Source organism: Cricetulus griseus, chromosome 7 (genome assembly GCF_003668045.3).
Source record: "Cricetulus griseus strain 17A/GY chromosome 7, alternate assembly CriGri-PICRH-1.0, whole genome shotgun sequence".
Taxonomy (NCBI): domain Eukaryota; kingdom Metazoa; phylum Chordata; class Mammalia; order Rodentia; family Cricetidae; genus Cricetulus; species Cricetulus griseus.
In genome coordinates this window covers 88888834-88907332 of record NC_048600.1, presented here as the reverse complement: position 1 = coordinate 88907332, position 18499 = coordinate 88888834, and the positions used below count along the sequence as shown (strand labels likewise).

At 51.3% G+C, this 18499-nt stretch overlaps 1 protein-coding gene across 6 annotated transcripts; it reads left to right on the top strand.

Annotated features, from left to right (window-relative positions):
* The first annotated feature begins 4610 nt into the window (after positions 1–4610).
* Wdr81 (WD repeat domain 81) lies at positions 4611–17858 on the top strand. Of its 6 annotated transcripts, none has more exons than XM_027426745.2 (10): positions 4613–8536; positions 9248–9355; positions 9588–9778; positions 9899–10089; positions 10291–10456; positions 10534–10699; positions 12546–13232; positions 13794–13939; positions 14194–14373; positions 16712–17858. In XM_027426745.2, exons 1-10 carry the CDS (start codon positions 4888–4890, stop codon positions 17030–17032), a joined length of 5805 nt encoding a protein of 1934 aa, XP_027282546.1. In that variant the 5' UTR covers positions 4613–4887; the 3' UTR covers positions 17033–17858. The 6 variants fall into 6 exon arrangements, 3 of the variants coding, with proteins under 3 accessions (XP_027282547.1, XP_027282546.1, XP_027282545.1); XM_027426744.2 differs by having other exon boundaries at positions 10534–10732; XR_003487280.2 differs by lacking the exon at positions 16712–17858 and having other exon boundaries at positions 4611–8536; positions 10534–10732; positions 12546–13246; positions 13794–13947; positions 14194–14336.
* The last annotated feature ends 641 nt before the right edge of the window (positions 17859–18499 follow it).

Below are 18499 nucleotides of genomic sequence, written 5' to 3'. Positions count from 1 at the left end.
TCAGTGGGCCAGGTCCCAGTCTTGAAAGGACATAGAACAACAGGTAAATTAGCCAGGCGGTGGTTGCCCATGCCTTTAATCCCAGCACTTGGGAGGCAGAGGCAGGTGGATCAGCCTGGTCTACAAGAGCTAGTTCCAGAACAGGCTCCAAAGCCATAGAAAAACCTTGTCTTGAAAAACCAGGAAAAAAAAAAAAGAGAGAGAGAGAGAGAGAGAGAGAGAGAGGTAATTTTAAATGCATTCAAGATCACTGTTGTAGTATGCAGCCATCAGCCATCACCACTAGAGGGCAGGGCACACAGACTTGAAAAAAGTTTTTGTTCAGTTTGTATAAACCGAGACCAGAGCAAAGATCTTTCAGATCGTTTTGTTGGCACCAAGGCACAACCTTCGGATCATCAAAATGGGCCCTCACAGAAGGTGGTAATGAGGCACACTTGTTACCCCAGCACTTGAGAGGTGATGACACAGGACTTTAATCCCAGCACTCAGCAGAGACCGGCTGTGTTTGAGGCCAGCCTGTTCTACAGCATGAGTTCCAGGACAGCCGGGGCTACACAGAGAAACCCTATCTGGAACTCTATACCCCGCCCCTGAAAAAAAGATTAGGGGCTGGAGAGATGGCTCAATGGTTAGAAGCATTGGCTGCTCTTCTGGAGGACCCGTGTTCAGTTCTCAGCACCCACATGGCAGCTCACAAAGGTCTGTAACTATAGCTCCAGGAGATCCATCAGCCTCACAAAAACATAAAAACTCAGGAAAAACACCAGCTCACATAGAATAAAAATAAATTATGAAAGATAGAGAGAGGAAGGTGAGGATTCAAGACTTACTTTGGATACACATTAAGATTCTGATATATATATTCTTTCTTGGATTCCACACCTACTTCTAAGGTGTGTGTGTGTGTGTGTGTGTGTGTGTGTGTGTGTGTATAAGCAAAAAGCAAATGAACAAACAAAAATCTCTCTGTCTCATATCTAACCTGAAGACAGAATTTTCATGGGCCATTTTGTTTCTCAACTGAAAAACAATAATATCCAAGTACAGGAATACTGGTTTAATTAATTAATTAAAAGAGACTATAAGCTTGCTTTTGTGCATATTCTCTCTCTTTCTGAGACAAGACCTCATTCTGTCACCCTGGCTAGCCTGGAACCTTCTCCATAGATTAGGCTAGCATGGAACTCACAAAGGTTCTCTCTCCTGCCTCTGCCTCTATAGTGTTGGCATTAAAGGCAAGCACTATGCCTGGCTCCCTCACTCTCTCGTTCTTTCTTTTAAGTGTTTTCTTTTATGTGTATAAATATTTTGATTGCATACATGTATGTACACATGTGAGTGCTGGGGCCCATAGAGTCCAGAAGGGGTGCCAGATCCCCTGAAAGTGGAATTACAGATGACTGTGAGCCATGCAGTGTGGGTGCTAGGAACTAAACCCAGGTCCTCTGTAAGAGTAATAAGTAACCACTAAGCCATCTCTCTAGCCCCTAACATTAACTTTTTTATTGAAGTGAGACAAAACTTATTCCCATTAACTTCACTTTGTTGTTTTTTTTTTTTATTTTTTGGTTTTCAAGACAGGGTTTCTCTGTAGCTTTGGAGCCTGTCCTGGAACTAGCTCTTGTAGACCAGGCTGGCCTCAAACTCACAGAGATCCACCTGCCTCTGCCTCCTGAGTGCTGGGATTAAAGGCGTGCACCACCACTGCCTGGCCCAGCTTCACTTTATTTTTAGACTTTTTTAAGATTTATTTTTATGTGTATGGGTATTTTGCCTGCATGTTTATCTGTGCACCATGTGTGTGCAGTGTCCATGGAGGCCAGAAGAGGGCATCAGATGCTCTTGGAACTGAAGCTATAGACAGTTGTGAGCCACCATTTGGTGCTGAGAATTGAACTTGGTTCTCTGAAGAGCCCCTAGTGTTCTTAACCACCAAGTCATCTGTCCAGCCTCTAAACTTCACTTTACAGCTACATAAAATTATGCTTGGAAGTGATTAAAGCAGATTCAAACAGTGAATCAATGAGCGTTTCAGGGCTTGTCCTGCTGCAATGACTTATGGGTTGTCTCATGTGTCTATTGTGGCTTTCCTTGAGTGTTTATGGAGTTACATCATAGCCTTCAAGAGTGGGGAGAGGTTCAGGCAGATAAGATACACCCAAAGATGTTTGATGTTTGAAAATGCACCCATGAAATCATAGTAGTCTTCTCCAGCCATTTGTAGAACAAATACCAACTAATTTCCTGACAGTTCAACTCAGAGCCCTTTTAGAATGAGTCATTGTCATCTGTTCATAGCCCAAGATCCTCACAAGCCAATCTGAGGTCAGAGGGATGGGTGGTCAAGCAGGCTAAGTATTCCTTTTTCTTAGTCTCATCTCATCATTGAGGACATCCCATCTGTATTAGTTACTTTTCTGTGGCTGAGATAAGGCACCATGACCAAAGACAGCTTCTGAAAGAGAGTTTAGCCAGGTATGGTGGCCCACACCTTTGATCCTAGCAGTCAGGGGGCAGAGGCAGACAGATCCCTGTGAGTTCAAGACCAGCCTGGTCTACATAGTGAGTTCCAGGACAGCCAGGGTTATGTAGAGAGACCTCATCTTTAAAAAAATAAATAAATAAAAGGAAGAGTGTTTATTTCTGGTTCCAGAGAGATGAGTCCATCCTGCCAGGGAGGCGGAATCAAAAAGCCAAGAAGCATAGGCAGAGAGAACAAACTGGTAGTGAGGCAAAGCTTTAATGGTGTATTTCTACTGGTAAGGGCACACCTCCCTATCACCCCTTCACATGTGTACACACACACACATGCACTCTTGTACACAGTAAAAGCAAAAAGCAAGCAAGCAAACAAACCAGAGAGAGAGAGAGAGAGAGAGAGAGAGAGAGAGAGAGAGAGAGAGAGAATTAGATGAAGTGAGATATACAAGGCTCTGGGCAGGTGGCTAACTCGTGGTAAACACTCCATTAATGGGGAAGTTACTACATATAAGGCCATGTGATCCAGCACATCTGGGACTCCAGCAGCCCTTGAAGAAGAGACAGGTCGAATCTGTCATATCTAAACCACTGATATCTTTTCTCTGGGCAGCCTTTCTCCTTTTCTTCCTTCTTCTCTTCCCCTTTCTTTTTTCAGTTAGGTCTTGTTTTGTAGCCCTGGTGGTCTGGAAGTCTTTACTTAACTACACTGGCTTTGAACTTGCAATGATCCTCTGTCTGATCTGTCTTATTTATTTTGAGACAGGGTCTCATTATGTAGCCTTTGCTGGTCTCTCACTCTGTAGACCAAGCTGGCCTGGACCTCAGAGACCCACCTGCCTCTGCCTCTCAAATACTGGGATTAAAGGTGTGTGTCACTACACTTGGATTTATTTATTTATTTTTGGTTTCATTTTTTTTTTTTTTTGAGACAGAGTTTCTTTGTGTAGCTTTGGAGCCTGTCCTGGAACTTGCTTTGTAGACTAGGCTGGCCTCAAACTCACAGAGATCCACCTGCCTCTGCCTCCTGAGTGCTGGGATTAAAGGGGTGCACCACCACCGACCAGCCTGGATTTTAATTTTTAAAACAGAATTATTTTTATATATGTGTACATGTATGAGTATGGTATGTGGGTGCTTGTGGAAGCCAGAAGAGCTTAAGTGTTCTTAATTGCTAAGTCATCTCTCTTTTTCTTAAGTGCTTTTATTTTCATTTTTTAATTTAATTTGGTTTTTGAGACAGGGTTTCTTCGTGTAGCCTTGTCTGTCCTACAAGTAGACTAGGCTGGCCTTGAACTCACAGAAATCAGCCTGCCTCTGCCTCCCGAGTGCTGGAATTAAAGGCTTGCACCACCACCACCACTACCTGGCTTCTTAAGTGCTTTTAAAGGCCGTAACCTCAGCACCAAACTTTTAGGAGACTCAAAACTTGCTGGAGCACACTAAGTGGTTTTATTACTGGCCGGGCCTGTACCTGAGCCAGAAACAAGACGAGCAGTTTGAGCACAAGCTCTCTGGTTTCTGTTCCTTGTCCTCTGCTGCACCCTGCCTAGAGTCATAGTAGCATCTGCAAGGCTGTGACCACACTTGCTGGTTCTGTGGCATCTACATTTTCAACCGGAAATCTCAGGAGAACATTTTGTTTCAAAGAACCCCAAGCCTCTGCGCCTGGGCCACTTCCCTACTTCCCACAACGTTGTGAGGGCCAAGTGGCAAGTTAGTCATCAAGTGCTTTGGAAAAATTAAACTCCTTTTTTTGCAGAACAGCATGGGGACGCTGAGAGGGTGCATGTGGAAAGGTCTGGTTCTGCTGCTGCCAGAGCTGACACTTGGCTAGAGGGCTAGTATTTCCAAGATAAGCCTCACTAGATCCTTGTCTCAGAGCCTGCAGGAGAGAGAGATCAGAAAGGGGAGAGAGTTCCGGTGCCCTGTTTGGATGAATGGTCTTCCTCTGTACCTGAGGGCGGTTGGATTGCCCAGGTGGTCCCAGAACCAAACGAGGCTGGGACGAAGCCCCAAAAGAGCAGCAGAATAGAGGGTCTTGACTGGCCCGCAGGGGTGGGTGCAGGAGCAGGAGGCGGGGTCTCGCTGGGCCCTTTGGAGACACGTGCGGTTGTTTCCGTGTCTGGGAGATCACATGACCCGCATCAGCTGACCCGTCACGGTGGCGCTCAGCTCTGGCGCTCTGCGCTCCACGCCCCGCTGCGCCCCGGAACGCAGGACCCTGCAGAGGGGTAAGAGGAGCCTCAGGCCTTCTCTCCTTTGTAGCTGGTTCGCCCAGTTACCTGCACCCCAACTCTCGCTCCTCGCCCATCCCAATCTTCCCGGCCTGGCACCCCGGAAGCCACTGCGAGGAGGGCCGTGGCCAGGCTCAGCCTCGCGTTGCCCCCAGGGGGCCAGGACCAGATGGCCCAGGGGAGCAGAGGACGGAAAGTGGTTCTTACAGCAGGATCCGAGGGCTGGTCTCCATCCCCAGGACCTGACATGGAGGAGCTTCTCCGGAGCGTGGAGAGAGACCTGAACATCGATGTCCGGCAGCTGGCTCCGGCACCGGGGGGCACGCACGTGGTGGCCCTAGTGCCCGCGCGTTGGCTGGCTTGTCTCCGCGAGCGCCGCCTGGGACCCTGTCCCCGGGCCGAGGGCCTGGGTGAAGCGGAAGTCAGGACTCTACTGCAACGTTCGGTACAGAGGCTGCCCCCGGGGTGGACGCGAGTGGAGGTGCACGGGCTGAGGAAACGGAGACTGTCCTACCCGCTGGGTGGAGTCCTGCCCTTTGACGAGGGGTCCTGTAACCCCGAGACACTCACGCGTTTCATGCAGGAGGTGGCTGCCCAGAATTACCGGAACCTGTGGCGCCATGCATACCGTACTTATGGGCAGCCCTATAGCCATAGCACTGCCCCCTCAGCTGTACCTGCTCTAGACTCTATAAGACAGGCTCTACAGAGGGTCTATGGATGCACCTTCCTGCCAGTGGGTGAATCCATCCAGTGTCCATCAAATGTCAGAGATGGGCCCAGCCCCTCTCGGGGCAGCCCTACCTGCCCCAGCCTTTTGCGAGCTGAGGCCCTTCTGGAGTCACCCGAAATGCTGTATGTGGTACACCCTTATGTACAGTTCTCCCTGCATGATGTAGTTACCTTCAGCCCTGCCAAGCTGACCAACAGCCAAGCCAAGGTGCTTTTTATTCTGTTCCGGGTCCTCAGGGCCATGGATGCCTGTCACCGCCAAGGGCTGGCCTGTGGGGCCCTGTCTTTGCACCACATTGCTGTGGACGAGAAGCTTTGCAGTGAGCTTCGGCTGGACCTGAGTGCTTATGAGATGCCTTCTGAGGATGAGAACCAGGAGGTCTCTGTAGAGAAAAACAGGACAGGTGTTAAATCTGAAAAAGAGGAGGCAGGGAGACCCGCATGTCCCACCTGCCGGAAGGAACTTAAGGGCCTTGTGCTGGACTGGGTCCATGGCCGAATCAGCAACTTCCACTACCTCATGCAGCTGAATCGGTTGGCAGGTCGACGACAGGGAGATCCCAACTATCACCCAGTGCTGCCCTGGGTGGTAGACTTTACCACGCCCTATGGGCGCTTCCGGGACCTTCGTAAATCCAAGTTCCGACTCAACAAGGGAGATAAGCAATTGGACTTCACCTATGAGATGACACGGCAGGCATTTGTAGCAGGTGGTGCAGGAGGTGGGGAGCCACCTCATGTTCCTCATCACATCTCTGACGTCCTCTCTGACATCACATACTATGTATACAAGGCTCGGCGCACACCCCGCTCAGTACTCTGTGGACATGTCCGAGCACAGTGGGAGCCCCATGAGTACCCTGCCACTATGGAGCGGATGCAGACCTGGACACCTGATGAGTGCATCCCTGAATTCTACACGGATCCTTCTATCTTTCGCTCCATCCACCCTGACATGCCTGACCTGGATGTGCCAGCCTGGTGCAGTTCTAACCAGGAGTTTGTGGCTGCCCATAGAGCGCTGCTGGAGAGCTGGGAGGTGTCCCAAGACCTGCACCATTGGATTGACCTTACCTTCGGCTACAAACTCCAGGGCAAAGAGGCTGTGAAGGAGAAGAACGTATGTTTGCACCTGGTGGATGCCCACACCCACCTGACCAGCTATGGTGTCGTACAGCTCTTTGATCAGCCACATCCCCAGCGCCTAGCTGGGGCTCCTGCCCTGGCCCCTGAGCCCCCACTCATCCCCCGGCTATTGGTCCAGCCCATTCAGGAGGCCACAGGCCAGGAGGACATTCCAGGACAACTTATAAATGGGGTGGGCAGGCTTGTTTTAGAGGCCACTCCGTGTGAGACTGGCTGGACTAGAGACAGGCCCATGACAGGGGAAGATGACTTAGAGCAGGCTACGGAAGCTCTGGATTCTATCTCCCTCCCTGGGAAAGCAGGTGACCAGTTGGGCTCTTCCTCCAGTCAAGCCTCACCTAGCCTGTTGTCTTTTTCAGCAACCTCAGGCTCTCGACCAGGCCGCAGAAGCAAAGCTGGTGGGTCAGACCCTGGGGAGGGCGAAGAGGGGAAGATTGCTCTTCCTGAGGGCTTCAGTCCTATCCAGGCCTTGGAGGAGCTGGAGAAAATGGGTAACTTCCTAGCTAAAGGCCTAGGGAGCCAGCTGGAGGTACCCGAACAGCCTCAGGTCCAGCCACCTGTGCACCTACAGAACCTCTTCCATCGAGACATGCAGGTGCTGGGTGTCCTGTTGGCTGAGATGGTGTTTGCCACCAGGGTCCGGACACTGCAGCCCGATGCACCTTTGTGGGTACGCTTTGAGGCTGTCCGGGGTCTCTGCACACGCCACTCCAAGGACATTCCTGTGTCTTTGCAGCCTGTGCTGGACACACTTCTGCAGCTGAGTGGACCCAAAAGCCCCACAGTGGTGAAGAAGGGCAAGCTGGACCCACTGTTTGAGTACAGGCCCGTTTCCCAGGGCTTGCCCCCACCCAGCCCAGCTCAGCTCCTCAGCCCCTTCAGCTCTGTGGTCCCTTTCCCTCCATACTTTCCAGCACTGCACAAGTTCATTCTGTTGTATCAGGCGAGGCGTGTGGAGGATGAGGCCCAGGGACGGGAACTGGTGTTTGCTCTATGGCAGCAACTGGGTGCAGTGCTAAATGACATCACTCCTGAGGGCTTGGAGATCCTGTTGCCTTTCGTGCTGTCACTCATGTCTGAGGAACACACAGCTGTGTATACAGCCTGGTACCTATTTGAACCCGTTGCCAAGGCTCTGGGCCCCAAAAATACCAATAAGTACCTCCTGAAGCCCCTCATCGGTGCCTATGAGAGCCCTTGCCGGCTGCATGGCCGCTTCTACCTGTACACTGACTGTTTTGTGGCCCAGTTGGTGGTCCGGTTGGGCTTGCAGGCTTTCCTCATTCACCTGCTGCCCCATGTCCTTCAGGTACTGGCTGGGGTGGAGGCCTCCCAGGAAGAGAGCAAAGGCCTGGTTGGAACCACTGAAGATGAGGAAAGTGAGCTCCCAGGGCCTGGGCCTGGCTCATGTGCCTTTGGGGAGGAGATTCAGATGGACGGGGAGCCTGCTGCTTCCTCAGGACTGGGACTCCCAGACTACAGGTCAGGTGTCAGCTTTCATGACCAGGCTGACTTGCCAGACACAGAGGATTTCCAATCTGGACTTTATGTGGCTGAATCTCCACAGCCCCAGGAGGCTGAGGCCGTGAGTCTGGGCCAGCTGAGTGACAAGAGCAGCACTAGCGAGACCTCACAGGGTGAGGAGCGGGGTGGGGATGATGGAGGTGCCCCTGTGGACAAGAACAGCCTGAAGTCAGGTGACAGTAGCCAGGACTTGAAGCAAAGTGAGGGCTCTGAGGAAGAGGAGGAGGAGGAAGGCTGTGTGATCCTGGAGGAGGAAGAGGAGACGGATGATGTCACAGGAACATCTGAACTCGCTCTGTCTGACACAATGCTGTCCATGGAAACGGTCGTGGCTCCTGGTGATGGGAGAGACAGAGAAGAGGAAGAGGAGCCCTTGACAGAGCAGACAGAAGGCAAAGAACAGAAGATCCTCCTTGGTGAGTCCCTGGGCCTGGAAGATATTGGTTTCCTGTGCTGTGCAGGGGTCCATCACGGTCCAGTGTAGCACAAACAGAGCTCACATCCGAGGTCAAATGGTCTGGTGCAGTGTAATTGGTTAGTGCTATGTGTGAGTGGAAAGTGGGGCTTAGATGTAGCTTTCAGAAGCCAAAGAAGGCATCTTTAAAAGGGACACATTGGGCTGGGTTTGGAGCTTAGTGGTAGAGCATTTGCCTAGTATGTGTGAGGCACTGGGTGTTTTACCTCCAGCACCAGAAAAACAATTAAGAAATAAAAGCAAGCAATGGTTGAGGTGTAAATGGAATGGGAACCGGCAATAATAGGTGTGAAATGAGAAGAGTGTCCCAGACAGAGGGAATAACATGTGTGCAAGGCCCTCTAAGGCCCTCGTGCTTGCATCAGAGGCAGTGAAAGGCTAAAAAGGGTTGCTGAAGAGAAGCCAGAGGGGTGGTAGCCAGGGTCAAGCCTGGGAACATTTTGAAAGGATGGCCTTCCTGTAGGTCCTGCCTGAGAAGCCAGTTTCCAGTAGGTCAACCTCCTCCATGGCTAAGTGGATGAGCCCAGTGTAGACAGGCTCCTTAGCAGAGCTGCAGCCAGAGTTGGCTGGGCAGGGTGTGGTGTAGCAGGTGGGGTGGGAAGGGTGTTGAGCAAGTTATCTGATGAGCTCAGGACTTGCTTCTGCCCTACAGATACAGCCTGTAAGATGGTCCGCTGGCTTTCTGCCAAGCTTGGCCCCACGGTAGCCTCTCGCCATGTGGCCCGGAACCTGCTGCGCCTGCTGACATCTTGTTATGTGGGTAAGGCCTGTGGTTAGTGCTGGAGCCAGATTTCCTCCCAGGCTGCTGCCCATTCTTAGCCCTCTCCAGGGGACTCTTTCTACTTCCCGGGTCTCAGCCTGTAAGCTTCTTTTTTCCGTGGATTGGGAAAAGGGAAGATCCCAATCTAGAATGAATAGAAGCTGCCCCACAGTCTTAGAAGGCTGCCTTCCCTCCTGTCCTCCACTAGCTTCTCAAAGCCTTTCCTTGGCAGGGCCCACTCGGCAGCAGTTCACAGTCAGCAGTGATGAGAGCCCCCCGCTGAGTGCCGGCAACATCTACCAGAAGAGGCCAGTGCTCGGGGACATAGTGTCAGGGCCTGTGCTCAGCTGCCTCCTGCACATTGCCCACCTATATGGAGAGCCTGTTCTCACCTACCAGTACCTGCCCTACATCAGTTACCTGGTCAGTTGCTGGTTCAGCAGGCCTGGGGTGGGGAGGCTAAGGACCCAAGGACTGGTCCCCAATCGCTGGGTTCCAGGAGGTCTAGGGGTGGCCTGGTCCTCATCCATTCTATGGTTCCAGGTGGCCCCAGGGAGCAACTCAAGCCCCAGCCGACTGAACAGCCGCAAGGAGGCAGGGCTGCTGGCGGCCGTGACGCTGACTCAGAAGATCATCGTGTACCTCTCAGACACCACCCTCATGGACATCCTGCCCCGCATCAGCCATGAGGTCTTGCTGCCTGTGCTCAGCTTCCTCACCTCTCTTGTCACAGGGTAGGCCCCTGCTTCATGGGAGAGCCACCCGGTTGAGGGACCCCCAGGAGGGGCTGGAAAGCTCAGGGGAAAGGAGATAATACTGGCCTGGGTGTTAAGAGTCATGGGTCCAGTTGGGCAGTGGTGGCGCACTCCTTTAGTCCCAGCATTCAGGAAGCAGAGGCAGGCTGATCTCTGTGAGCTCATGAGCTCTGTTTCCAGGTTCCCAAGTGGGGCCCAGGCCCGGACCGTCCTGTGTGTGAAGACCGTTAGTCTCATCGCCCTCATCTGCTTGCGAATCGGACAGGAGATGGTTCAGCAGCACCTGAGTGAGCCTGTGGCCGCCTTCTTTCAAGTCTTCTCTCATCTGCATGAGCTAGGGCAGCAGGTAGGCAGAGTATATGGGCTGGGCAGACCCGGCCTAGGGCTGTGGATTTGCTGACTCCCCTGGCTTCCTGCCTGCAGGATCTGCAACTGGATCCTAAGGGCTGTCCTGAGGGCCAACTGCCAGAGGCCACCTTCTCTGATGGGCATCGACGGCCAGTGGACCCCACCGTGCTGGAAGAGCTGCAGAAGGTGTTCACCCTGGAAATGGCGTACACAATCTACGTACCCTTCTCCTGCCTGTTGGGTATTGCCCATCACGTTCCTTTGCACAGCGTTGGTGACTACATCTCTTCCCTGGGGTGGGCCCCAATGCTTTCACTTCCAGAGTCAGCAGTGGGTTCTTTTTTTTTTTTTTTTTTTTTGTCTCATTTAGCCCAAGCTGACCCCTATGCTTACACCTGTCTACTGCTGGCATTTTAGGCATGTGGCACCACTCAGAGTTCTTCATTTTCTTTAAAAAAATTACTGCCTGTGTGAGTTTAGGTGCATGCATACTCTGGCATGTGTGTGGAAGTGAGAGAACCATGCTGGGAGTTGGTTCTCTCCTTACACCATTGGTTATGAAGTAAGGTGCTGAGTCTTGGCAACAGGTCCCTCTGCCTGATGAGCCATCTCTAGCTCTTGTTTTTATTTTTTAGAGATGAAACCTTACTGTGTAGTTCTGGTTAGCCTAATAGATACCCTCCCCCTGCCTCTGCATCTGCCTCCTGTGTGCTGAGATTACAGGCATGCTCCTCCACCCCCAGTTTACAGTAGATTTTAAGCACAGTGCTTTTAGAATCATAGCAAACACATTTGACCCCAGACCCCAGTTTCCATGGTGATTACCCTAGTTAGGGTTTCTGTTGAACATCATGATAGAACATCACAACCAAAAGCAACCTGGGGAGGAAAGGGTTTATTTCATCTTACAACTCTTAGGTCACATGCTGTCACTGAGGGAAGTCAGGGCAGAAACTCGAGGCAGGTGCTGAAGCAGAAGTCATGGAAGAACTCTGAATTGTTCCTTGTGACTTACTCAGCCTGCTTTTTTTTTTTTTTTTTTTTTTTTGAGGCAGGGTTTCTTTGTGTAATAGTTCTGGCTATCATGAAACTCACTCTGTAGAGTAGGCTAGCCTTGAACTCACAGAGATCTACCTGCCTCTGCCTCCCAAGTGCTGGGATTAAAGGTGTGTGCCACCACTGCCCAGCTCAGCTTGCTTTCTTATAGAACTCAGGGGGCTGGAGAGATGGCTAAGTGTTTAAGAGCACTGACTGTTCTTCCAGAGGTCCTGAGTTCAATTCCCAGCAACTACATGGTGGCTCACAACCATCTGTAATGAGATCCAGTGCCCTCTTCTGGCCTGCAGGAAAAAATGCAGACAGAACACTGTATACATAATAAATAAGTAAATCTTTAAAAAAGAAACGAAACAACTCAGGACCACCTGACCCAGGGGTGGCACCACCCACAGTGAGTTGGGTCCTCCATTAATTGTTAATCAAGAAAATGTTCCCACAGGCTAGTCTGGAGAGGGGATTTTTTTCCAATTGTAGGTTCCTCTTCCCAAATGATGTAGCTGGTGTCAAATTGACAACAAAACAAAACCAAAACCTAAGCAGGACAGTGACACAGAAGAGAATCTGAATATTTTCTGGCACAAAAGGCTCAGAAGTCAGCTGTACAAGTCGGGGACATACGGGAATATGATGGTCTCCAGAAGCTATCTGCAAAGGAATTGACGGCCTGCCATTTTTGTGGCCTCCCTTATGGGATGGGCGTTATACTGGGTTTCATTCTGAATAGGATGCCCCTTGCAGTTGGGTGTGTTATGCTCCTATGGAATCCTAAGCTCCAAGTGGCAGGACACATCTGTATTAATCATCATTCTGTGTCTGTTGCCAGTATGGTGCCTGGCACATATGTATGTCTCTATAGAGACAGCACTCATGTCTGTGTATCAATAAAGCTGCTTTTTGGGGGGAGGAAACCAAGACTCAAAGATGGGGACTTAATTGCACAGAGTAGCCCAGTCAGTACCTGAAGCCTTAGGTGGTAACAGCTGCCTGTCATCTTCCCTGATCTTGGGACCTTTCCCATTCCCATGCAGGTGACATCATCCAGAAGATCATCCCCAACCATGAGCTAGTCGGGGAGCTGGCAGGGTTGTATCTGGAAAGCATCAGCCCAAGCGCTCGAAACCCAGCCAGCATGGAGCCCACTGTGCCTAGTGCCGGCCCTGATTGGGACCCTCAGAGTGGGAGCTGTCTCCAGGATGATGGACACTCAGGGACCTTTGGGAGTGTCCTGGTTGGAAATCGCATCCAGATCCCTGAGTCTCAGCCTGAGAGTCCTGGACTGCTGGGCCCCATCTCTGGAGTGGGTGGTGGGGGTCTCAGCAGCAGGAGTGAAGACAATGCCCTGAAGCGGGAGCTGCCCCGGAGTGCCCATGGGCTGAGCGGGAACTGGCTGGCATACTGGCAATATGAGATTGGTGTGAGCCAGCAGGATGCCCACTTCCACTTCCACCAGATCCGCCTGCAGAGCTTTCTGGGCCACACAGGAGCTGTCAAATGTGTGGCTGCCCTGAGCAGCGAGGACTTCTTTCTGAGTGGCAGCAAGGATCGTACTGTACGCCTCTGGCCACTATACAACTATGGGGATGGGACCAGTGAGACAGCCCCCCGCCTCATCTATGCCCAGCACCGAAAGAGTGTCTTCTACGTGGGCCAACTTGAGGCCCCTCAGTATGTGGTGAGCTGTGATGGGGCTGTGCACGTCTGGGACCCCTTCACAGGTGAGCGGGCCCAGGTGAGGCCTGTTCTGTGGCTGCTTTACTGTGCCTTTGCCAGGCCGCTGGGAATAGGACCCTAGTGGGAAATACATAATAGTATATTTCGAGGGGGAAGATTGCTCAAGGTGGGAACAATTAGGGATTAGGAACTGGGACCTGAGTTTGAATCCGCTCCCCCAACTTAGCAGCAAGCTGCTCTGCAGCAGGAAGCATCTACTTTTCACCTGTGTGAATCAAAAACACTGGTCCGGAGATTCTGCATGTAGGGCTCATACAGCATTACTTGCCGTCACTGCAAAGAGAACTAGGGAATGGAGAGGGAAGGGAATGGAGTAGCATCAGGGCAGACAGGTGGTCCAGCTGCTTAGAGCATGCTGTATGAAGAGAGGAGAGTACTTTGGGTGTGGGACCCTGGCTTGGCTATGGAAACAGGAAGATGAGAAAGCCCTGAAATTCTGTGGGTTACGTGAGAATGGCATGCAGGCATGGGGTGAGTCAGGACTTAAAGTAGCCAGGGCTCTTGGATACTCACTAGACCCCCAAATGTACTGTGTCCTTTTTCAGGGAAGACCCTTCGCACTGTGGATCCTTCAGACAGCCGGGTGCCCCTGACCGCTGTAGCTGTCATGCCTGCCCCCCACACCAGCATCACCATGGCTAGCTCTGACTCCACCTTGCGCTTTGTGGACTGCAGGAAGCCTGGCTTGCAGGTCAGGAGGTGTGCAGTTCCCTGTGCCCTAGCTGGGGGTCTCTAGGAGCCTGTCAGAGGACTCCTGCAGGAACACTGTGATAGGAAGCTCTATGGGTGGGGCTCTATGATGGACTGGAGTCCGGGAACTTTCCCTTCCATGCATGGAATGGGAGGGTCAGGTCTCCTGGCTTTGTGGGCTTGAGTGGGATGGATGGAAGTAGGGTAGGGGATGGTGGTGGCTGGCACTTGAGCACAATCTCCCTCTGCCTACAGCATGAGTTCCGACTAGGTGGAGGGCTAAACCCTGGGCTTGTTCGCTCCCTGGCAGTCAGCCCCAGTGGCCGTAGTGTTGTGGCTGGCTTCTCCTCGGGCTTCATGGTGCTGTTGGACACCCGCACAGGCCTGGTTCTACGAGGCTGGCCAGCCCATGAAGGAGACATTCTACAGATCAAGGTGACTGCCTTAGGTCCCTCCTTTCACCTCTGCTTAGAGCCTGGCCTGAGTGAGGACAGGATTGTGCCGGTATCTCTTATACCTACTCAGGGACATCTGATGGGCAGGGAAGGTGGCTCTTGTAGGGCAGGGAACCAAGGCTAGAACTGACCCTGCTGCTCCGTGGGGATGTTATAATGAGTAACCCTTGTCCATATTTGTCTTGCTTGGAGGATCAGGGGTCACGCCCTGTCCGTGACCCAGTTCAGGTTAAATAAAGCTAAGCCTGGAGGCTGTTTACTGCCTGGAGACCACTGAGCAGAGTCCATGCCCCCTGCTGGGCTGTCTTGATGGGGGCAGGTTCAGGCCCAGGCATGGGCATCATGCTCCTGCCTTCTGTATTCAATCACAGGCCTCCGGGAATGCTCAGGAAGTCCAGGGAGGGCAGCTTGTGGGAAGATTTCTCCCAGCAGCTGGAACTCTCCTCCCCAGCATGTTCGGAGGCTAAGGCCATGCTACTGGAGAATGTAGGCTGCCCTCAGCTCTGTCCAGAGCCCCAGGGGGCCCTAAATTCCAACATTGTCAGAAAGTGTCAGCATGGCTGTGGGGTCATCCTGTATCAATCCCGGTTCTTTTGTAAAGGGAGAATGGTGCCTGATGCTTTCAGAAGATCCCAGTTTGGTTCTCAGCATAAGCATCCAGCAGCTCCGAACCTACCTGTGACTCCAGCGCCAGGGGTTCAACACCCTATGGCCTCTGTGGGTATCTGCCCTCATGTGGTACACACACACACACACACACACACACACACACACACACACACACACACACACACACACACACACACGAATAAAAATAAATGTTAAAAGAGGACAGTGGCAACATGTACTCTGCAGGTTTTTAGGGAGGTTAGATGTGGTGACACAGGCGTGTGTAACACAATGCCTGAACAGTTGGAATTTTTTTCTTTAAATTTTTTTTCTCCCCGAGACAGGGTTTCTCTGTAGGTTTGGAGGCTGTCCTGGAACTCTCTTTGAAGACCAGGCTGGCCTCGAACTCATAGAGATCTGCCTGCCTCTGCCTCTCGAGTTCTGGGATTAAAGATGTGCGCCACCACCCCCTGGCTTCTTTTAATTTTTAAAAGACTCACATTTATTTATTTTGAGGCAGTATTTCTCTATATTGCCTTGGAACTCACTATATAGAGTAAGCTGGCCTTGAAATCAGAGAGATCCCCCTGCTTTTGCCTCCTAAATGCTGGGATTAAAGTTGTATACCATCATGCCTAGCCATTTTATATATAGAAGTGGTTTTTTGGGGGGGGGTTGGTTTTTTTGTTTTTAGGTTTTTTGTTGTTGTTGTTTTTGTTGTGTGTGACTGGTTTTCTTTGTGTAGCTGTGGCTGTCCTGGAACTTTCTTTGTAGCCCAGGCTAGCCTCGAACTCAGAGATCTTCCTGCTTCTGCCTCCTGAGTACTGAGATTAAAGGTGTGTGCCACCACCACCGCTTGGCTTATAGGTGTGTGTATGTGCACTACTTTATGCCAGTGCTAGCAGAAGTCAGAAGTGAGTGTCAGATCCCCTGGAACTGGAGTTACAGATAGTTGGGAGCCATCATGTGGGCGCTGGGAATTGAACCTAGGTGGTTTGCAAGAGTTAGGAAGTACTCAACTTTTGAGCCATCTTGCCAGCCCCATATATATTTTTTGTGTGGTGTGTGTGTGTGTGTGTGTGTGTGTGTGTTGGGGGTGGGGGGGTTTTCTATATAGTGTTGGCTATCCTGGAGTAGAGTCTACTGTTAAATGAAAGTAATGGTTACAGGTTTTTTGGTTTTTTTCTTTTTTGGTTGATATGTTTCATTTGTGTTTTTAAGACAAGATCTGCAGCACTTGGGATCTCTGAGTTTGAGGCAAGGCTGGTCTACAGAGTGAGTTCTACGACAGCCAAGGCCACACAGAAAAACCCTGTCTTGAAAAACCAAACCAAAGCAAACAAAGACAAAGTCTGACTTTGAACCCCTAGGTGGCTTGGAGCTTACTATGTAGACCAGGCTAGCTTCATTTGTTTTCAGAGTGTTGGATTTATGGTCTTGTTTGATTCATGGCAACCATCTTGCCCAGCCAGTGATAGTTAACATTAATAAGAATATATTTAATTTTTCTTTTGGAGACAAGGTCTTATTGTATATCTCCCAGACACAGGCTGTGTAGACCAGGCTGACCTTGAATTCACAGGGGTTGGCCTGAGTGAGTGAGTGAGTGAGTACTGAAATTAAAGACACTCTGAGATGGTCGTGGAATTTGGTGGGTAGATGGGATCCCTAGGCCCCTACTGAAGCTGTCTGCCCCCTCCACTCTACAGGCCATAGAGGGCAGCATGCTAGTCAGCTCGTCTTCCGACCATTCCTTGACTGTGTGGAAGGAGCTGGAGCAGAAGCCCACACACCACTACAAGTCAGCGTCCGATCCCATCCACACCTTCGACCTGTATGGCAGCGAGGTGATCACTGGCACTGTAGCCAACAAGATTGGTATCTGTTCCCTGCTTGAACCACCCTCTCAGGCCACCACGAAGCTCAGCTCCGAGAACTTCCGTGGCACACTCACTAGCCTGGCCTTGCTGCCCACGAAACGCCACCTCCTGCTGGGCTCAGACAATGGCATCATCCGCCTCCTGGCATAGGTCCAGGCAGGAGTTGGCTAAAGGCAGAGGTGAGATGACACCCCTGATCTTCTTGATCTCTCAGCAGCTCCCTTTATGCAAGCCCCAGGCCCTGGGTGCCCACATGGCCTGCCATCTGGGATCACACAGCTCCTGAATCTCCAAGGCCATGAAGTGGCTTCATTCCTGAAACTCGGGAGATGTTGTTTTAACCAGCAAGAAGGGGAACAGGGAAAAGCACCATGATCCCCATTGTTCCCCAACTCCACCTTCTGGAATCACAAGGACAGGGAAGCTCCAGGAAATGAAGGGAGATGGGTCTTGCTCAGCCAGTTTCTTCTAGCCAACTTCTCCCCAGCTCTGTCTACCAAGGATAGGAAACTACTCCTACCCAGGGTACTGATGGTACCTGGACTCCATCCTAAGGAGGGCTGGCCATGACCCAGGAGTTTAAGGGCTTTGTCTGGGGTTTCAGTATCCACTCTGCCAGGTCTTCCCAGTGTGGGACCAGAAAAAGGGGGGAAAGGGGAAGCAGGGCCAGAGAAGAGGTTACATGGCCCCAGCTGGTCCAGAAATGAATCCATGCCTTGCCTTGGTGCCCCTAACCACAGTGTTTGTGCCTTGAGCCAGGGAGGCAGCCCTTGGGGCCAGCACCCCTGGGGAGAAGGGGCAACAGGAATCATCTCTGCATCTCAGGTCCCTCCCAGGAGAAGGGAAGATCCTGGCATCTCTTGAGTCCCCATTTAGAGGAGAGAAGCAGTCTGAGATGTGGCCCCTGCTGCCTCCTCACTGTTTGCAATTCATGTAAATATGATCAATAAATTCTTTGGAAGAGCCATGGAGCTGAGTGAGGCTGTGTTGTGTTTTGTTTTACCTAAGCTGGGCTCAAGCAGTCTGCCTCAGCCTTTCAAGGAGGTGGGGTTACTGGTGGGTATCACCATGTCTGGCTTATGGCTTGTCCTTGATTTTTTGAGATAGTCTCATGTAGTTCAGGCTGGTCTCAATCTGAGACCAGCCTGAACTGGTCTCAGATTGAGACCATCCCAAGACCATGATTGAGACCATCCCAAGACCATTCTTGGGATGACTCTCTTGCCTGAAGCAAAGTCCTGAGATTATAGGCATAACACCAGGCCCAACTTTTGTTTTTTTTTCGAGACAGGGTTTCTCTGTGGCTTTGGAGGCTGCCGTGGAACTAGCTCTTGTAGACCAGGCTGGTCTCGAACTCACAGAGATCTGCCTGCCTCTGCCTCACGAGTGCTGGGATTAAAGGCATGCGGCACCAACGCCTGTCTTAGGCCCAACTTTTAAAGACATACTTTTTTTTATGTGTATGAGTGTTTTGCCCACACGTATGCATGTGCATCATTTGTGTATCTGGACCCTGCAGAGGTCAGAAGAGGGCATCAGATTCCCTGGAACTGGAGTTAGTGGATGGTTGTGAAGCACCATGTGCACCATATGGGTGCTGAGAATTGAACCTGGATC